The sequence below is a fragment of the Ammospiza caudacuta genome, chromosome 15, assembly GCF_027887145.1.
Source record: "Ammospiza caudacuta isolate bAmmCau1 chromosome 15, bAmmCau1.pri, whole genome shotgun sequence".
NCBI lineage: Eukaryota > Metazoa > Chordata > Aves > Passeriformes > Passerellidae > Ammospiza > Ammospiza caudacuta.
Window position 1 is genome coordinate 4,259,404 of NC_080607.1, and position 19,344 is coordinate 4,278,747.

A 19,344-nucleotide genomic window follows, 5' to 3' on the forward strand; every position below is an offset into this window, starting at 1 on the left:
CAAAAGTGCAGCAACCATGATCTCACTGTCTCTCTATTTGCTATTTAAAAATGCAGTGGGAATTTAATGGGAATGTCTTAAGATTAAGTTACCCTCAAGTCCTCAATAGTGCCAAAATGCCATCTGAAAATGAGTGCAGTTGCTCTGGGTGGGACCCTGACCATTGGCTGGCATGGGGTCATTAATAAGCTGAACAGACTAATTTCTTACTGTAGCAGACATTTGCTCCCTGGTGCAACATGAGCCCCAAACCACTCTGTTAGTGGCAAAATCCACCAAGAATCTGTCAAATCTTGCACCCCTAGTTATAGGATCTGAGGAATCTGGGCAGCTCAACCCCCAGGATTTGCATCCACATGGGATTGTTTCTATTCCAGAATAACAGGACAGTAAAGGATTCCTTGGGAGAAGTGGCACATTGCAGCAATTACTGATATACAGGAGCCACCATGCCAAATGACATACCCCAAAGCTGTGGCTGACAGAAGCTGATCTAGCAGGGCTGACCTTTAGAGCATGGCTTGTTTATTTAGAGTACTCATGCTAGCCGAGAAGCAGGGCTCTACTAGTTCTTGAGGTCTCTGAACCTATGCTGCTCGTACGCCGCTGGTGGATCTGTGCATCTGCTGGAGACACACCTGATATTCCTGCACAGCTTTGACCAGTCTACTATGTGCTCATGATAGAGAAGAAACAGAAAGTCTGCAAAATCTTCCCAGACAAAGCTGCTGGGGCAAAAAAAAAAAAAAAAAAAAAAAAAAAAAAAAAAAAAAAAAAAAAAAAAAAAAGAGAGAGAGAAAACATCCGGGCAAACCCAGAGCATGGCAGCCTTACAGCTCAGGCTGACCCAAAGGTCTATACCCTCCCAGCTGGAAGCAGAGACAGCTCAACATCTAGCATTGGCAAAGGAACTTTCCTCTCTTAGTGTTCCACACTGGTTCAAGTCCCCCTTGCCACTTTCCATCCACGCTCTTGCAGGATGTCGGGAGTACCAGAGGGCAGAGCAGAACAAATAAAGCCTCATGTGCCCAGGGCAGCGGGAGGCAGCGTCGGAAGAACACGGTTCACCGGTGCAGCTGTGATCCAGCGGCGCGCACAGGCCGTACCTGGGGCCTACAACTACAGCGCTGCCGAAAGACCCCCGAGGCGAGAGCAGGATGTGACCTGCCTGACCACGGCTTTCCTCACAAAAGAGGTCACGACCACTGACTTTTGCCATTGACCAGTAGCTCAAATAAGGCTTCAGCGACTCAAAACTGATGTCCCAGCTCCGCTTCCACTCTCCTTGTTTCCACTCCTCGGGCTGGAGCAGGGCTCGGCGGACTAGATCGGGTTCCGTAGCGACCGCACCCGCCGCCAGGGGCTGCCCTCGACCCGCGGCTCCACCACTGACGCCGGCCTCGTCACTCCCGGACAGTCCCGGCCCGCTCCTCCCCATTCCGCTCCGCCCCGCTCCGTCCCGCCCGTCCCAGCACAGCAGCCCCCGGCAGAGGGACCCGGGGAGTGGCTGGGGGTCCCGGGTCCGGCCGCACCACCTCCGGGCGGGGCGGGGATCGGGTTTCACATCCTGCCCCGCTCGCGGGCAGAGCGGCCATGGCGGAGAGGTGAGTGCGGTCGCCGCGGACCTGTTGAGTCGCGGGAGAGGGGAGAGAGGAGAGACGCGTCGCCGCTCTTCGGGGCAGTGGGCCTCGGCCTGGGCCTGGGCTGGGGCCAGGAGCAACTCCCGGCCAGGGTGGAAGCGAGGCCGGGGAAGCCGACGCGGCAGGTGAAATGCGACCGGGTCGAGTCGATCCGTGCCGTGCCGAGCCGTGCCGTGCCGAGCCGAGCGGTCAGACTCGTGCGGGGCGGTGGTCCCGGGCCGCCTCCCGCCGCGCTGGGCTGTCTGTGAGGGGACCTCTCTCTCTCACTGTCCTGGCTCCCGCCGGGGCCTCCGTCTGGGGCTGGGACTGGGCTGTTTGCGGCCTCCGAGCAAGGCGGGCGGCCATGAGCTCGGCTGAGCGTAGCCGGCCCGGCCCTGACTCGGAGTCCTCTCTCCTGCCGGGCCCCGGCGCCTCCCCGGGGGCTGCGGCCGGACTCTGTCGGGTGCCCTCACACCTGCAAAGACGGGCGGCTCGTCGGGAGCACACCACGGTTTTGTGCCCGTTCCAGTCCGAGCTCGCTGGCCCTGGGCTGGGTGCTCCCGTAGTTTTCTCTCTTTCGCTTAAAAAATAAGCGCTTTTACAGAATGACAGTGAAAATACTATCGGGTGTGGCTGTTGCAGGGCCAGGAGAGGGTTTTGTCCTCTCCTGGAAGTGGGTTGGGAGACAGGATGACCTGTTGGCAGTGAAAATGGAGGACCAGGTAGCCAGGCCAGTTTCCCAGGCTGCATCCGGCTTCCGACAAACTCAGGCGGATTTTACGGCTCCAGTGAATAACCCCATTGAAGGAGAACTCTTCCTGGTCCCTCCGCGTCTGGGATCATCGGCCTGAAGTGGTTAAATTAAGTTTGATTCTGCCAGGAGGAACGTGCAGAGGCACTATCCTTGTTGTTGCTGATGCCAGTTGCAGTTGTGCTGTTTTGCTGGTGTCTTTTTTTCATTCTAGGTTAAATACTTGATCGATTTAAAATTCCTGCAGTGTGATTCTCTCTTCAGACGGCTTCTCACATTCTTGTTGGCAGGGGGAGAGTTGCACTGGCCTTTTACTCAGTGCCTCATTGGTGATGCAAGGTGTTTGGAATAATTTTTTATTTCTCTCGCATTTGAAGTTGTTTTATTTCTTTTTCCTTCTGCATCTCCTGCAGCAGACCAGGGTTTAAGTTAGTCTGTAAGGAGCATCTTGGGAAGGGATAGCAAATCCCATTGAGGGTGGCCCTAAAAGACCAGAATTCAGACTGAGCAAAGTGATGAGCACAGCAGCATTCTCTCATCTTGCCAGGAGCAGCACCTCACAGCAGCTGCTTCTGCCTCTGTGCTTGTGACAGCCAAAGGCGCTTGGAGATGGAGGTTGTAGATTCGTCATTTTGGGGTAAACTCTAAAGGCCAACAAAATCTTGTAGATTTGAGACTATCATTCCACTAGCTGGTGCAGATGAGTACAAAGCTTCATGTGCTGGATTTCAGTGTGTTTTACCTGTGTATCCCTTGCTGTCTCTTCAGTGCTTTTGAATTTGGGTTTTGCTGGGTTGACAAGACAACTCTTCCTAGCAGTTGGATGGAGGCTGTTTGGAGGGATGCTGAGATTACAGTGGATTGTAGGAATGCAGATTTAGAAGCCACAGTTTTGTGCAGATAGTTCACATGCCTTCTGTATTCACAACAGGCTTGCCTAGCTAAAACAGATATCTTGGCCTTAGTTGGGCAAACATAAGCTGCAGTGAGATCTCAGTCCACACATCTGGTGCATTTTGTAATTGAGAGAATTTTACAGTCATCCTTGTGATGCAAAAGTCTGACTTCAGCCTCACCCTGACTGGATTTGCAGCAGAAATCCTCGTGGGAGACATGCATGCATAATATGCCATGCAGAACAGGGCTTACCGAGTACTGCCCTGCTTTAGGGACACAAAAGAAGTGCCTCCCATTCAACTGCCTTACTTGATTCCTAGAAAAATATAATGTGTGGTACAAAGATGAAAGCCTGGAATTCCTGTAGTGAGCTGCCTAAGGGGTAAGAACATCTTGTGGATTTCCTTGTATTGGTGTCTGAGCTTTGAGTCATTTTTCAAATCCATTCTGCCATTCTTTTGGGGCTGCCTTCACAGGATTGGGGTAACTGCCTGATAACAAACCGGTAAAGTTTTGTAGATCAGGGACCAAGGGATTTTTTTCCTCTGAGAGCAGTGGAGGAAGAATTATTAGCATTGTTGAGGGACTGTGGGAAGAGCTTTAAGATACATAAAATCAGCTTTAAGGGAATTACTTCTGCAATTAAAGGTAAGAGAGCATAAACAGCTATAGGAGTCTGACTTTTTGGCCCGTGAGCGTGGCTTGTTTTTTTCCGCTGGCAGTGCCATTTAATAAATATTCATTAACCCTTTTTTGGAAGTCATATATGTCATATCTGTATTTCCTGATGGGTAAATGCTTTAGTAATGATACTACTTGGGTTGTCACTTTACTTATTGAGAAGAAAGCTTTTAAGTTTGGGCTTGCTGTTTTAGCAGCAGATTTTTGGCTGTTTGAATTAAACTGCCTCAGGATGGGTGCGAAGAAATGCCTACCTAGAAATACTGAGGTTGCTGAAGTCATGTTAGCTGGGTGGAAGGGCTGGGAATGGTACTAAGTGTGTTTGTTCAGCAGGAAACCTGCTGTTCTGGTTGGCTGTTTTAATTTGATTTATAGAAAATGTAAGGGATTCATGTGTTTTGTGGGGATTACAATGAGGACTCTTCATTTTGTTATTGAATCTTGAGTCACTTTAGCCTACTTTGTTGTTTTTAGTTAATTCAGATTAATTCAGGCTTTGAATTTGCATGAATACCAGTTTCCATGTTTTTTAGCAACTTCCATTTAGGAGTGAATGAAAACTTTGACACTTCATCACCCTGCCCTGGAGCTGCTGATGGGCTCTGTGTGTCTAAACTCAGCTGTGACTTTGCAGTAGAGAGGTCTTCTAGTTTTGGCAGGGCATCCAAGCCTCTCACTGTTGTGCCTTGCAGAGCCCTCCACATCCTCTGAACTGGGTCCATGTGCCCTGTTCTGGTTTAGCCTCTTAGTTGGCTTAAATAAGGCCATGTATAAATATCCTCTCTGTAGCTAGCTTTGAGTGCGGAACAAGCCCATGCCCCGCAGCAGGTCATTCCACTCTTGTCTGCTGAATGAGCCTTTTCTTGGATGGACTGGGTTGTGGTGCTTCACTTGGCAGTAAATAAACTGGGAGAGCAAAAGTCTCTGTTAGCTCTGCAAAGTCAGTGGAAATAAGTGCAGGTGGGAGAAGTTATCAGCAAGCCTGACCTCTGCCATATGCTTGCTCCTGTTGTCGCTACTCCTCTAAACATGCTGCTGAGCCTGGTAAGCTTACCAGGGAAGTTTCCTTGGAATGAAATGTTTTAGGGGTGACTGGCTTTAAGTGAAGCCAGGAGTTTGTTTTCCTCCAGTAGCTCTTCTGGCAGAAGCAGAAGAGGGGCTGTAGAGGACAAGGTGGTTGTCCTGTCTACCATTGCTGCCAAAACCTTTTTAAGGTGCTTCCATCAGCAGGTCCAGCATGGCCTGGAGCTAGCTCCTAAGGGGCAGTCAAACCTTCCAGTGTTTGCCTATGCAGATAAAGCCTGGTCTTTGGGAAACGCCTTCAGACAGATCAGAGTCTTTTGATGGAAACTAATCAGAAGTTCAAAGGAAAGCAGTGTTTCCTCCTTCTTGTAGTCTTGTAGTCTCCTTTTCCTGCTATACTCCTGAAATGGCTTTCTCAGTGGATGATGCAATTAGGAGGAGATGCTTGCAAGCTTTCAGCAAATAGATAGGTTAGAAATGGAAATGTTCCATTTAGGCTCGGTCAGTCCTTCTTCCCAAGTGGAGTGCAATTATTTGTGCCCTGTGACGTGTATACGCTTGTGTTTCTATAAAAAGTCCCCCAGGCAGATTCAAATAGTTCAGGAAGTGCCTCTTATCTGTAATAAAAAGAAATTCCAGAACAGGCACTGTTCTGAATTTGGTTTTAGCTGGATTCATAGGAGGTTCCTAAGTTCTGCTGTCAATATTACATATTTAATGTTTATTCCTGCCTTTGCCAATGAAGGCTGTTCCCATGTAGGAAAGACAGCCTTAATGAGTAAATAATTTCTTGTGTTTTTTGGTAGCTCAGTCATGAGTATCCATTGAAGCAAGCTGTCTGTTTGATGGGTTTTATGCTTTTCATGAGAAAGAGTACTCTGCTTTGGATAGTTTCTTAAAGCAGTCAGTTCTTGGAGTGGCAGGAAAGCATTAACTGAAGCAGCAGCTCTGAGGTCCATCTGCCTCATACATCTGGAAGAGACTGTAGGTCAAGAGAAAATTCTTTTGTGCTTGGTCTTTGTCTCATGGGATATTGGAGGTACCATTATTTGGCATATATTCTCTCATCCTAATTGCTGTTCCGTGAGTTTGAAGTTACTGCTGTAAGAATTAAGTGTTTTATATTTCCAGTTGAGTGTAGCCCAGTAAATTCCAGTGTAGCTAGTGTCAACTATCTTCCAGCTACTCTCCCAGGCTTTTTTTCTTTGTGCGTTGTCAGCTGGCATTTTTTGGTTATGCAACTCACACAGCCAAAAGATATTTGGGAAACTTAAAATGAGAGTGCTGGAGGTTCAGATTATTTGGTTGCAGCGAAGCATGGGAGAGGGAAAGCACTCTGTGATTCCCAGGTGAATCTTGGCATAGCAAGGAGACATGGCCTCCCCCTGTTACATGCTTCAGGCAAAAAGAAGGGGCTTGAGGTTCTACAATATCAGCTGTAGAAAATTCTTCCTGAAAAAACCACACTGAAAGACTAAAGTGCTGGAGATGCTAAGTTTATTGTTTTTTCAGGCTCTTTTGTCTCTTTTTGCTTTAGGTCTTGTATGAAATTCTAGCAAGGGCTCTATGCTGCAGAGTGCTAGAACTTCTGAAAAAAAGGGTCTTATTAAAATTATTTGCTGACATCTTCATCAACCACTAGAGGAAAATAGAAGTCTGGTTCTCTAAGGAGGGTGTATTTTCTTACCCCTCTTGTATTCTGCTTGTGCCCAGCTCCTTGAACCAAGCTCTTGCTATGCTTTGCCTTCCTCAGTGGCAAGTGCTTCAACACAGATGAAGAGGGAGCACCCTGTGCTCCCCAGATTTGCTGTGTGTTCCTGTCTCAACTTGAAGCAGAGCAGTCCTGGGCCTCTCTAAACCAAGTGTTTTCTTAGTTGCAGGGTTTATGATCTACCAAAACCAAACAAGCCAAGCAGGAAGGTTTCCTCACACAAACTTGTGCTGGGTTCACTTGTGTGTGTAACTTTGCAGCTGTGGAACACTGCCATAAGGCACTTTGCTGTGACAGATGGGGCTGTTTCCTACCTGGGCAAACAAGGTTGCTGCTTTTTGCCTGGAAACCTGTTACGGAGGCAGAAAAGACTCAATATAGTGGGATTTTTGTGTGATCATGGACATCATGAACTTGTGGCCCAGGGCCAGGTGCACTGTAGCAGGGATAGCCTCTTTGTTATGTAGGTCTGGTATTTTCTGTTTGCTTTTACTTGTGTCATTCATCTGGGAAAAAATAAACAAAGAGGCTTACTGTCTCCATTGCTAGTGATACCAAGAAAATCCCTGCACAATGCTGCCTGATGAGCTGAGATTGAGCTCAGCAAATCCCCTTTAACCACATGGAGTTCAGCTGTCTTGGGTTTTTCTGACTCTGAAGCAGTGCAATATGTTGTGTACAAGCAGCCAGGGCTCAGGTTAAAGGATGAATTGGTGTAAAATATTTTCAGTCACAAAGGAAAGTCAGAGAAAAACTTACAGGAAACTTTCTAGCTGAATAATTAAATACAGGCCCAGGGAATGCAGTGCATGAACTGTGCTGTGGAGTCTTGCTTGGAAGGTTCCTCTGCACTGGCTGGAGTGGCTGACTCACATACTGTTGGAACTCCAATCTGCCTGCTGGTCCTGGCCACCTCACCTGCTCCAGCACCTGCTTCTCACCCCCTGCTCATCTGCTGGCACAGTTGTACCCTGCTACATAGTCTTATCTGCTCCGGGCTGATCCCCATATGCTATTGGTGCCATGTGGGAAATATCAAGTGCAGGGCTGTTTCCAGACCTGAGGTAAACTGTGGGTGGTCCCATTGTAATCTAGGCACTGAGTCTTCCTTACAGATGTTAAAATAGTAACCCAAGGATCAGCTGTTAGTTTCAATGTGGTCAGTTTGCTGTAAAGTGATAAATGCTATATTTGGTCTTCTTCTGGTCCTGTACCTATTTCTTCTTTGTGTACATTGTAGTTCTTTGATAGTCCTTTGATATCTACAGTTATCCAGCTGTGCATCAACCACATTGTTTAGCTCTTCTTGGCTCCCTAGATCCAGTAGTTATGCTTGGGATTTTTTTTATTAGACCATCCAACTATTTATTGCTCTAAGCTAGGGTGAGAGGAGAAGCTCCAACTGTTTTATGCATTCTTGAGCATCACTGATCAACATGAGGTGAAGCAAAGAGAGATGGTGAAATGGCTGTGAGCTGAGGTGCAGAGCCTGGAATGGAGCCAGCATGAGGAGCGTTTAATGTAGTCCAGAGGACAGATGCTTAGCACGTTGTAATGTGGAAGTGTATGAGCTTGGCAATTTATGCCCATGTAGTACAGTGAATAGTCTGGGTGGGATATGGCTGAGTTGTATTTAATCAGCCTGGTAAAAAGAGTGTGAAGGAAGTAGCATTGGGGCTTAGAGGACAACTTTGTGCTTGAGTTGGTGCTGCCCTTGGGCTCTCATCTGCAGTCCTGAGTTAGAGTACAAACGGCCCACGAATTGCAGTTTTGGCTTGGAAACTCCTTAGAGAGCTTGCCCCTGAAGTAATCTACTCTAATTTTCATTAAATTAATTTTAAAATCTCTGAAAATAATAGTGAAAAGCAAATATACTCTTTTTTTTTTTTTTTGTATAGAGGGCTTAGAAGCTGCTGAGGAAATGCCTGGTGGTGGTATGATAATCCAGCCTGAATTCACTAAAGCTGTAGTTTGAAATTAGTCTAAAACACATGTTTAAGATTCTGGAGACTTTCAAAGTAGAAGTCTGTTTTGGGATGGCAATAAGCAGAAAAAATTAAAAAAGACAGTGATGATCTGGAGGTGAAGCTGTGCACTGCCACCTTACCTTTTTTTTTTTTTTTCTTCTGGTTCTGGGGCCTGTTACCCGAGTTGTTGAGTTCACTAAAGCAAGAGAAAACCATCTGCTGCTAGTTAGCAGGCTGAGTTATCCCTGTGAAGGATTTGAGGAGCTCTGCAGGCCTCACGTGATGAGTGCTGGGGATGGGGAAAGAGTGGGAAGGGGTCATAGAGAACATATTACTGAATCATCCACTCTGATTTTAGTGTGCCATTGTGCTGTGATGTTATCATCCTGTTCCCTCTCCATAGTCTTTTGAGCCAGCTTTGAATGTAATGCTGTTGAAGTGACTTTGGCCTTGAATTCTAAACGCTGCTACAAGAGGAAGGCTGGCAGAGATACTGTGGGCATAACTTCCTTAGTGGTGACACTTCTTTGGGTTGATCTAGTTCTTGAAACCAGGAAGGCTGATGAGTTTGGCAGTGAGGGGCATGTCAGTGATTTCAGCCTTTCTGGCTCCCCATAACTCTTCCCTAGGAAGGTGGCCTCTCGATGTCCAATGACACCTCCCTGTCAGCCATCCAGTGCTCTAATAGCTGAGCACTTTAATGCTTAAACTTTATTTGGTCTTGGGGGGATGAAATCACTCACTATTTTTACTTCAAGCAAAGCTGCTGCTGAGATGTGAGAGCTGTCTGTACATGGAGAAAAGCTTTTTGGGTACTTGTTGTTCAGTGAAGTTGTACTTGCTGCAGGGGTACAGGGAAGTTTCACCTTGGGCTATTTTGTCCATCCCACTCTCCCTGGAGCAGGAAGCAAAGACTTCAGGTGGGAAAGGGTGAACAGCATGGTGATCATCAAATGGTTTAGTGAAAGTACCCAGAGTTCAGCTGGAAATGCAAAAATTAGTATCTTCTAGTAGTTTTGCTCTGGCCTGGATGGCTTGGGTGAGCTCCAGAGGTGTTGATTTTGTGCTGCTGTGGAGTCTCATTGGGGAGAAGCAAAGTTTTCTCTTTTAGGGTGTCTCCTGATAGACGGTACATCTTGTACTTTGGATGAGAAATAAAATAGCCACTGCAGCTGGCCCAGACAGCTCTGTTACCTTGGTCTTGCCAGGGCACATGGCACCAACTGCAAAGTGGAGTTGGGCCTCCAGGACCTGCACTTGGCCCTTGGTGCAGGCAAAGGAGGGCATGCAGTTAATTCCTGTTGCTTTGCTCAAGCCTCTGCTGTTTGCAACAGTAGTTATTTTTTCAAGCAAGGACATGCGGGTGGTCAGAGAACAGACAAATTTGTCATGGAACTGCCAGCAGTGCAGCTTTCTTGCCCTTCAAATTCCAGCTGGACCTGGCTTAAACCCAGAGGTTTTACGGACTGCAGAGGTTTGAGGGACTTGAGATGAATTAACGGTATTCCCCAGAAATTACAATTTTGGGTCTGTTTCTTATGATAAGAATCTGTACTGCTTTGCCTATGGATCTATAGCTGTAAACCCTCCTGAATGGTGTGGCTGTTTGCTTTTGCTTTTGCTGGGAAAGGCAAATGTGAACTGTGGCACAAAGAGCTTTAACAGTGAGATGTGTCTGTGCTAGAGCTGGGACTGCTCAGTTGGCCTGCTGGGAAGCGTGGGCTTTCATTAGGACAGGCAGTATGTGGGCCCATGGACAGAAAGCAATATTGGGGTGGCTGACTGTGAAAACTGGGTACCGCTACAGGGGATGTTCAGCCAGCCCCTTCTTGGGTGTAGCTGTGTTGTAGCAGAGCTCTCTGCTGCTCAAGATGCAGGGAAGTATTTGGCTTCATCTTTCAACTTCACACCTTGCTAAGCTGTGAAAGAAGATGAGAAAAGGAATGAACAGCTGAGAGATGTAATCCTCGCTTTTACTGTGCTTCAGGCAATAATTGATCCATGATGCTTTTATTTTTTAGATTAAAACCTGTTGCTGAATAAACTTGTTTTGCAATTTGTTAGCCATTGGGCCTAGCTTTTTGTCTCTTGTATGTCTCCCACCAAGGTCCTGCTGGTTTCAACTTTGGCTACAGCTCTGTGCTCAGTAGTGCTGAAAGTAAGCAAGGGAGAAGGTCCAAGCTGTGGCAGTTCCTTGGAAGGGAAATGCTGTTGCAGGGTGCTGCTCTCCTGGAATCTTTTCTGCCCATTGATGTCATCTTGTATTCCTCCTGGGAAGGAGAAGCCTTGACCCTTCTACCTCTCACCTGGTGGGTGCCTTAGGAGGTGCTTTGTTTGTGTAACATGGTTTCCAGCCGGAAAAATATCTAGTTTTGGGCATCTGGAAACTGAATGTGCAGTTACCTGTGAAAACTCAGTACCTATGTGCTGAATAGTCATAATAATGCGAAGCCTGGGGTTCTGATGGGATCTTTATGACTGGCAGCATAAAAATAAAATAAATGAGACTTGTCTGCCTCGCCCCAGAGATGGTGTTTACTCCTGAGTCTGCTAAAAAGGGGCTGTCTGCTGCCTTGGAAGAAACCTGAGATCTGTTCCTTGGCTTAAGAGGAGTTGATCGGAACAGAGGGGGCATAGGAAGTATTTAGTGGTTATATTACCAGCTCAGAAGGAATGGGTACCTCCACCAAGAACAGATCAGACTTTTTTGTTTGGCCTTTTAAAGAAAGACACAAAAAAAGGGACATGTGCGGAGGAGAAAAGGACAGTAGAATGAGAAGCAGGCTTACCAAAAAGGGGAAGTTGTATCCAGGCAAGAAGACCAAAAAACCTATCTATTTCAGCAGATTACATGTAAAATCAAAATAAGGTGGTCCAGTGTCGGGAGTTTAGTTCAGGCATGGCTTAAAGAAAAAGGCCACGAAGCCATGCAGCTGAGAGAAAAGTAACAGGTAGCTGTGAAGCAGTTTCAAAGCAGTTTCCAGCCTGACTTCTATAAACAATTAGTCTCTCTCAGGCATCCTTGCATAAACAATAAAGTTCTCAGGCAGTCTTCCCATAACAAAGGTAACATCCTCTCTGGGAAAAGATGGCACCCTGGGAACAGTTATGGAAGTTTTGAGAACCGTTCGTATCACAGTGAGAACACTGATTTTGTTTGATGTAAACAATCAATGGTATTGTAAAACAAAAGGAGTGGTTAGAGTTTTCTCTGTTAGCCTATCATAAAGCTGTATTTTGGAATATGCATGAAGTTAATTAACACTGTTATTTAAAGTGACTGATCGATCAATAAAGTTGGAGTTCGATGCATTATAGGATGGTCGTTCTCCCCCTCACTTCAACAGTCCAGATTAAGACTTTTGAGGAGTGAATTTGCCAAATATGATTAACTTTCAAATGCATTGAAGCCTTTTGGAAACTGGCAGCAGAAGAGATCAAAGCATGAGAGCCACAGAAGATAAAGCTATCACAAAAAAATCTAAACCATTTGTGGCCATCTTGACTCCTGTGGAGGAGCTTTGCAAACTTCAAGCTTGCTACAGAAGAACTGTTGGAGAAGTTGTCTTGCATTGAACATCAGTAGAAATAGCTTTAGAGCAAAAGACGAACTGATAAGAAGCTAAGGAACAGATAATGTTTACTCAAGAGTGCCAAAGGATCTTAATACTGAAATTGTTGAGATACTTTCATGTGTATCCTGACTCTAAAGTGCCCTTGGTATCACATAAATTGGTGGTGGTGGATGCAGTAGCATTTTAAAAGGTTGAGTCTTGAGGAAATTGGAGAAGTGGCTCAGTATTTGTGCAGGTGCACTGCTAGGGAAGGGCTGTGAAGAGTATTCAGGATTCCATGGACTGTTGGGTCTGACCCCTGTGCCTAAGTCTTTGCAATGAAGAACAAGTTTGCTGAAGGCATGGCCAAGCACAGCTGCTTGGACCAGTGTTAGAAGGGCTATTGTAGAGGCAAGCCCTGCCCCGGCCTCACAGACCTGCTGGAGGTGATGAGCATGATGAGCATGCTGGGAGCAGGACCACTAGGCTTCATGTGTCTGTGTTTTCAGACAGCCTTTGGCAAGTTTCTCTGCCAAAGGCTTTGAAGAAAGAGTCACCACGAGCACGGAGGAAGGGTCTTGTTATGAACAAAGAACTGGTGAAAGCATAGACTGCAAAGGGCAGGGCTTACTGGTAATTTTTCAACCTGGGGAAGTCAGCAGCAAGGCCTGAGAAACTGGTGCTGGGAGTGTTTTGCACCTTATGGGTAACCTCAGGTATAGAGGGGTGCAGTGACATTGCCAGGTTTGCAGAGGATCCTCAGTTTCTTCAGTTGGTTGAATAGCTCACTGAAGATAAGGAAATCCATTAGAACCTCAGAGAACTGAGGAAGTGGACTGATACATGACAGGTAAGCTTCAGTATAGGAAAACATGGTGAACAGGGAAAAATTACCTGTACTGAACCTGTTTGATACTCAGCCTAGAACTAGTGGTTATAGCTTGAGAAGAAGCTTGGAGTCACTGACAGTTCTCTGAAATCATCAGTTCTGTCTGTGATGTTTGCCAAATAAACCAATCAGTTTTGATCACCATCAGCAAGGGAGTTAATACTGAAGCAGAGGACATCAATTTGACCCTCTTTAACACTTTGTTCATGTCTTGGAGACTGCATGCTGTTTTGATTTCTGCATTGTGAGAAGGACAGTGATGTTAGAGAGACTGCAGTGAAGATAATTAAAATTACTAAAGGACAGAGCAGCTGCATTATGAGGAGAGAGCATAAAATTTGTGATTCCTTGGTTTGGAAAAGTCTTGCATAGCAAGATCAAGGTATGCAAATCATGAAGGTAGTAGAATCAGAGAATGGTTTGGCTTGGAAAGAATCTTAGATTGCCTACTTTCAACTCCCTGCCATGTACAGGGAGATCTTTCACTAGGCCCAGTTACTCAGAGCTCCGTTCAGTCCGGCCTTGAACAACTCAGGGAATGGGCATCCATATTTATTCTGGGCAAACCCATTTCAGTGCTTCACCACCCTCACAGCAAAGAAGTATCTAATCTAAACCTACTCTCCATTTGAATCCATTCCTCTTTTTCCTGTCACTACATGCTCTTGTAAAAAGTCCCTGTCCATCTTTCTTGTAAGCCCCCCTTAGGAACTGGAAGGCTGCAATTATGTCACCCCTAAGCCTCCTGTTTTCCAGGCTGAACAAACCCAATTCTCTCAGCCTTTCCTCCTAAGAGAGGTGCTCCATCCCCCTGATTAACCTGGTGGCCTCCTCTGGACTGGTTCCACCAGGTCTGTCTGGCACTGAGGACTCCAGAGCTGGATGCAGCACTGCAGGTGGGGCCTCAGCTGAGGGGACTGGAGGGGCAGAATCCCCTCCCTTGACCTGCTGCCCACACTTCTTTTGATGCAGCCAGGACATGGTTGGTTTCTGGGTGCCAGCACACACGGCCGGGCGTGTGCCGCCTCTCATCCACCAGCACTATTACCGCGCCTGAGTGGGCGCAGCTGGTGAGAGAGAGACGGTGAATCTTGTTTCTTGAATCAGAAGGCTGAATTTATTAATATATGATATAATACATTATAGTTATACTAAAAAGAATATATAGAGAGGTTTTGCAGAGCTGCTAGCTAAGCTAAGAAGAGATAGAAAAGAATTTACAACAAAGTTGTGTTCAAGGACTCAGTCCCCTAGCTTGCACTGGTGATTGGCCCTTAATTATAAACATAGAAAATGAGCCAATCAAGGTGTTCCTGTTGCATTCCACAGCATCTGATAATAATTGTTTACCTTCTCTTCGGAGGCCTCTGGCCTCCCGAAGACGCAGAAATCCGAAAGAAAGGATTTCTGTGGAGAAATGTCTGCGACACAGCACCTCCAAACCCTTCTCATCAGGGCTGCTCTCGATCTGTTCCTGCCCCGGTCTGGATCAATACTGGGACTGATACCCAGCTCAGATGCAGCACCAGCATCTGGCCTTGTTAAACCTCAGAGATTCCTGTGGGCCACTTCTCAGGCTTGTCCAGGTCTCTCTGGATGGCCCTGTCCTTCAGGTGTGTCATCTGCAAACCGGCTGAGGGTACACTTGTTCCCTTCATGTACTAATGAAGATATTAACCAACACTGGTCCCAGTATGGACCTCTGAGGGACCCCACTTGTCACTAAGGTGCATTGGGTCTCTGAGCCATTGACCACTCCTCTCTGGATGTGACTGTCCAACCACTTTGTTACCCACCTAACAGTCCACTCATCAACTTCATCTCTCTCCAATTTAGAGAGAAGGATGTTGTGGGGATCTGTGTCAAAGCCTTTACAGAAGTCCATATAAATGACATCTCTGTCCCCTCCCTTGTCTACTGAGCGATGCCGTTGTGCAAGGCCACTGGGTTGGTCAGGGAGGACTTGCCCTTGGTGAAGCCATACTGGCTGTCCTAAATCATCTCCATGTCCTTAGTAGAGCTTCCAGGAGGGTCTGTTTCATTACCTTCCCAGGCACAGGGGTGAGGCTGACAGGCTGGTAGTTGCCAGGGTCTTCCTACTATTTTAAAAGTTGGGGAGAGTGTTTCCCCTTTCTATGGGTAAGTTGAATTTTTTCTACCAAGTCTTGTGACCCTAGAACTATAAGCACTTGGTGAAACCTAAAGGAAGAAGGCCATTTATTTTACACAATCTGTGATGGACTTCTGATTTCAGTGTTCTTGGGGGTCACGGTTGCAAAAGGCATCATCAGGTTGAGAAAGTATTTGGGTAAACTTAGAGACAGTTAGTCTGAAATAGTTACTAGGAAGAACAGCCAGCCATCTGCCTTTAACATCTCTAATACATGTGTGGGTTCTTGAGCACTGAGGGAGAAGATGGAGAAAGGGCATGGCCAGGCTTATGTGTTTTGCTTAACAAACTTCTCGGAGTGTCTCACCGGTAGGCAGAATGGAAGGAGCACTTGGCTTTACTAAAGGTGCGTGTCTTACGCTTCAAAGTTTCCTGAAGCAGTATTAAGTGGGAACATAAATGGGTGTGACATGTTGGGGAAGAGCCAATATGGCTTTTGTAGACCAAAACTGAGCTACATGACTCCCCTGGTACTTGGAAGGTGTTTCCAAGTATGTGGCAGGGGTGATCAAGTGGAGTGGTCTACTGGACCTCGCTGAAATGTTTCAGCAGAGGTTATCGAGGAAAAGTCCATCATGGGTGGATAAATGGTTAAAAGATTGGGCTGCAAAGATGAGGAGTAGATGGTCAGACTTCACAGAGGAGGGAACTCTTGGTGGAGCCAGGCTGGGATCTCTGCTGCTCACAGTGTTTGTATCTGATCTAGAAATGGGGACAAAAGTAGTGGCTGAGGAAGAGCAGATGAGGGAAGAAATCCTTAGCACTACAATTCAGGAATGAGTTTAGGGTAACAGATGGTTCTGGAAGTATTAGCACTCTGTGTGTGCTCAATGCTTGGCAGTGCTGCAGGATGGAAGAGGGGGCTGAGAACTGCAAAGAGGAAAGCAAAGGATAGAATAGCACAGCATGGTAATCTGCTGCCATGTTGGATATTGAATGTCAGGTCATCCCATCTTGGAAGACGCCCTGCTTTAAGCACCTCTTCATTTATTTGCTTTTTTTTTTTTTTTTTCTTATCGGTAGCAAAATCTATGTATTGGGTACATAGTGTTTGGCAGATGAAGACTGTCTAGATGGATATCAAACAATAAAAAGTGAAGTTGAATATGGTCCAGTTTCTGCCCCAATCCATCAACCATGCCATTGCAGAATCACAGAGAGTGATGCCTGCTTTAATGTCTTTCTGAATTTGTCTCTTTTTTGCTATCTTCCTTGCCACTGTTGAAAGTGAAAAGCTCAGTTTTGGACTGAACACAATCTAATAAATGTGTGGGTTTTGGTGGGAGAAAACATAAGGAACTTGTTTTGGGCACCAAATCAAGAAGTGTATTGTTCTCATCCCACTGTTCACTGTTACCATGTATAGCAATTTTGCCATGGCAACACATATTTTCATGAACCAGCCAAGATCTTCCAGGGCTGCAACATAACTTCTGATACTTGCTCATTGTGATGCTATTAATAACTTTGTTTCCCCCATCATAGCCCGGAAGCTGCTTCTTCCTCATAGACCAAGTGCAAGCAATAAGCTCATTTTAAATCAACTGTGGGGAGAATTGACACTGCGGATTTCCTGGGGTTTTTTTGTTCTGGAGATCCTGTCTAGTACTGCCAGCTCTGCGGCCACCCACTGCACTGTCTCTTTTTTATAAGAAAGTCATGTCTCAATTTTCTTTTAAATTCAGTTTCTTTTTTTCTCTTATTCCTTTCTCCCCCTTCCTTTAAACCAGGAAAAACAGATGATACATATTTACTTCTCTGGCTATGCAAAGTAGCTTAAGTGTTTATCTCAGACTGACTTGGTAAAGCGGAGAACCTGGCGCAAATCAAACATGGTCTGGGCCAGGCTCTGCTCTACATGATTTCTTTACTTATGTCTTGCTTATTCAAACAAGATAAACTCTGAGTATTTAAAATTGCAGCTCAACTGTTCTTGGCACTAGTTGAATTTAGTGGTGTTTAAAATCCCAGAGTGCATTAGCATGCCTGCATGAATCTGCTTGGAGTTGGAACTGTGTCAAAAATATCATCACCAGCATGGTTTTTTGGAACCTTTTAAAGACCTGTGGAAAAGGTGAAACCTGGGCTTTTGCTTAAGAGGGTGGTTCCACTTGAGCCTGGGCATCTGTGAAGAGCTGCAATGGGTTCGAACCAGGGTCATGAGTCTGTCCCCAGCTCTGGTTCTGGGTGTATGCAAGTCACAGTTCACCAGTTTCATCCCTCCAGAGCAAGGAGTTGTTTTGCCAGATCACTCTCCTCTCATTTGGGGAGTTCACTTTTCTTCTGCTGAAGTGTAGGTGTTGGCTGTACAACCCTTCCTCCCTTTCTTCACCAACTTGAAAATTTTTTGGCAGACTTGAAACTTGCAGCTTCAATGTCACTGTCTTAGATATTGCACTTTCCCTGATCTCCCTGACCTGCTGGATTGACAGCCTCCTATCATTAACTGAGGGAAAAAGATATAGTGAAAACAGGGAATTCTTTATCCTACCGACCTCCTTGGAGAGGCTAAAGAAATGAGCATATGCCCTGCAAAAGGTTTGTCCATAGCAAGGAGTAATTGTGATGTCCATAGTGAGTGACTGCACCATTCTTTTATTGCTGCTCTCCCCATTTCTTGGGAGGATCTGTTCAAGGTAGTACCTCCAGAGGTGCTGCCAAGGGTTGAGTCTTCCTGGGGAGGCATCATATGCCATGCAGGACTGCCTTCTTCTGCAGCCCAGCTGGTTTGTCCTGAGCATCTCCAAGAAACAACTGAGACCTTCGGTGACTGATGCAGTCATTTGCCACGAGCTGCCTTCTTGTGAACTCTTGGGAATCATAGAATATGCTGAATTGGATGGGACCCATCGGGATCACTGAGTCTGCAACCTCCTGGCCCTGCATAGGACACTCCAGTTATCCCACCCTGTGCCTGAGGGCGTTGTCCAAATGCTTCTCGAGCTCAGACAGGCTTGGTGCTGTGATTGGTACCCTGGGGAGCCTGTTCAAATACTCAGCCACCTATTGGGTGAAAAACTCTTCCCTGATATCCAACCTAAACCTCCTCTGACTTCATGCTGTTCCCTCAAGTCCTGTCACTGGTCACAACAGAGAAGAGATTAGTACCTGCCCCTCCACTTCCTCTCATAAGAGTGTTGAAGACCACAATGAGGTCTTCCCTGGTTAATCTCCCCTTTGTTTCTGTGACATGGTGAGAGCAAAGGCTAATTTGGGGCTTTAACAAATTGTGCTTTATTTTGTGAAGTCTTACATCTGTGAGATTGAAGAGATGTTCAATTTTAAAAAAGCTGTGACTGTATTTTAAGCAAGGTCAAACACCTCAGTCTTTGTTTCTCATTAAATCAAGCCTGAGCTTGTTAATGACAAAGCACTGGAACTATAGGTAACTAGTATTTTGGTTTACTTAGAGTTCAAGGTGTTACTGTAGTTCCTGCTGGTCTTGCAGATGCAAGTGTGTAGCAGACAAAACAGAGGCTGAAACACAGCTCATGGGATGTGACTCCTACTCACACTGCAAAGTTGTAGAGACAATCAGGAAAAGAATGTCAGTTTGGGGCAACAGTTAAGCATGGTTTTCCTTTTGGAGGAAGCTTTTTTTCATGGTTTATTACATCAGAATAAAAAACAAGATAAAAGAGTCAAACGTGGGCTGTGATTTTCATCCCAAACTAAGAATTTACTCAGGGATAGGTGAGCTTTCTAGAGCTGGAGCTGTGCATAGAGCAGAGACCCATGTGCTTCCCTGTGGGGCAGGCATGCAGGAGGGGAGGCTCTGGGGCTGCAGGAGGGACCGATGCTGTGGGTCCAGTGCACTGGCTTTGCAACATCCCGACTCTGTTGTGTCTGATGTGCTTGTCATTCAGCAATTCCTGTAGGCAAAACAAATGGAAGGACCTCTTTTCCATTATATATTTATTTTTCTTGCTTATTGGTTTATAAAGAGCTTATGAACTTTGTGACTGAGGTTTTCAGCTATTTACGTACTATCTCTTCTTCTTCGCCAGAGGAAATTGGTGTGCTTTGGGCTGGAGAAAATGATGACACTGCTGTGGCTCCTCTGCACAGAGTCCTGTTGGGAT

At 46.1% G+C, this 19,344-nt stretch overlaps 1 protein-coding gene across 1 annotated transcript in view; it reads left to right on the top strand.

The window, feature by feature from the left end:
• Positions 1-1,494: 1,494 nt before the first annotated feature.
• The window catches only part of LOC131564257 (rho GTPase-activating protein 39-like), a 59,831-nt gene continuing 41,981 nt past the window's right edge, over positions 1,495-19,344 (top strand). Inside the window, exon 1 of the mRNA XM_058814613.1 lies at positions 1,495-1,604. Within this exon, the coding sequence (XP_058670596.1) occupies positions 1,594-1,604 (11 nt within the window). The 5' untranslated portion in view covers positions 1,495-1,593. The remainder of the gene's footprint in view (positions 1,605-19,344) is intronic.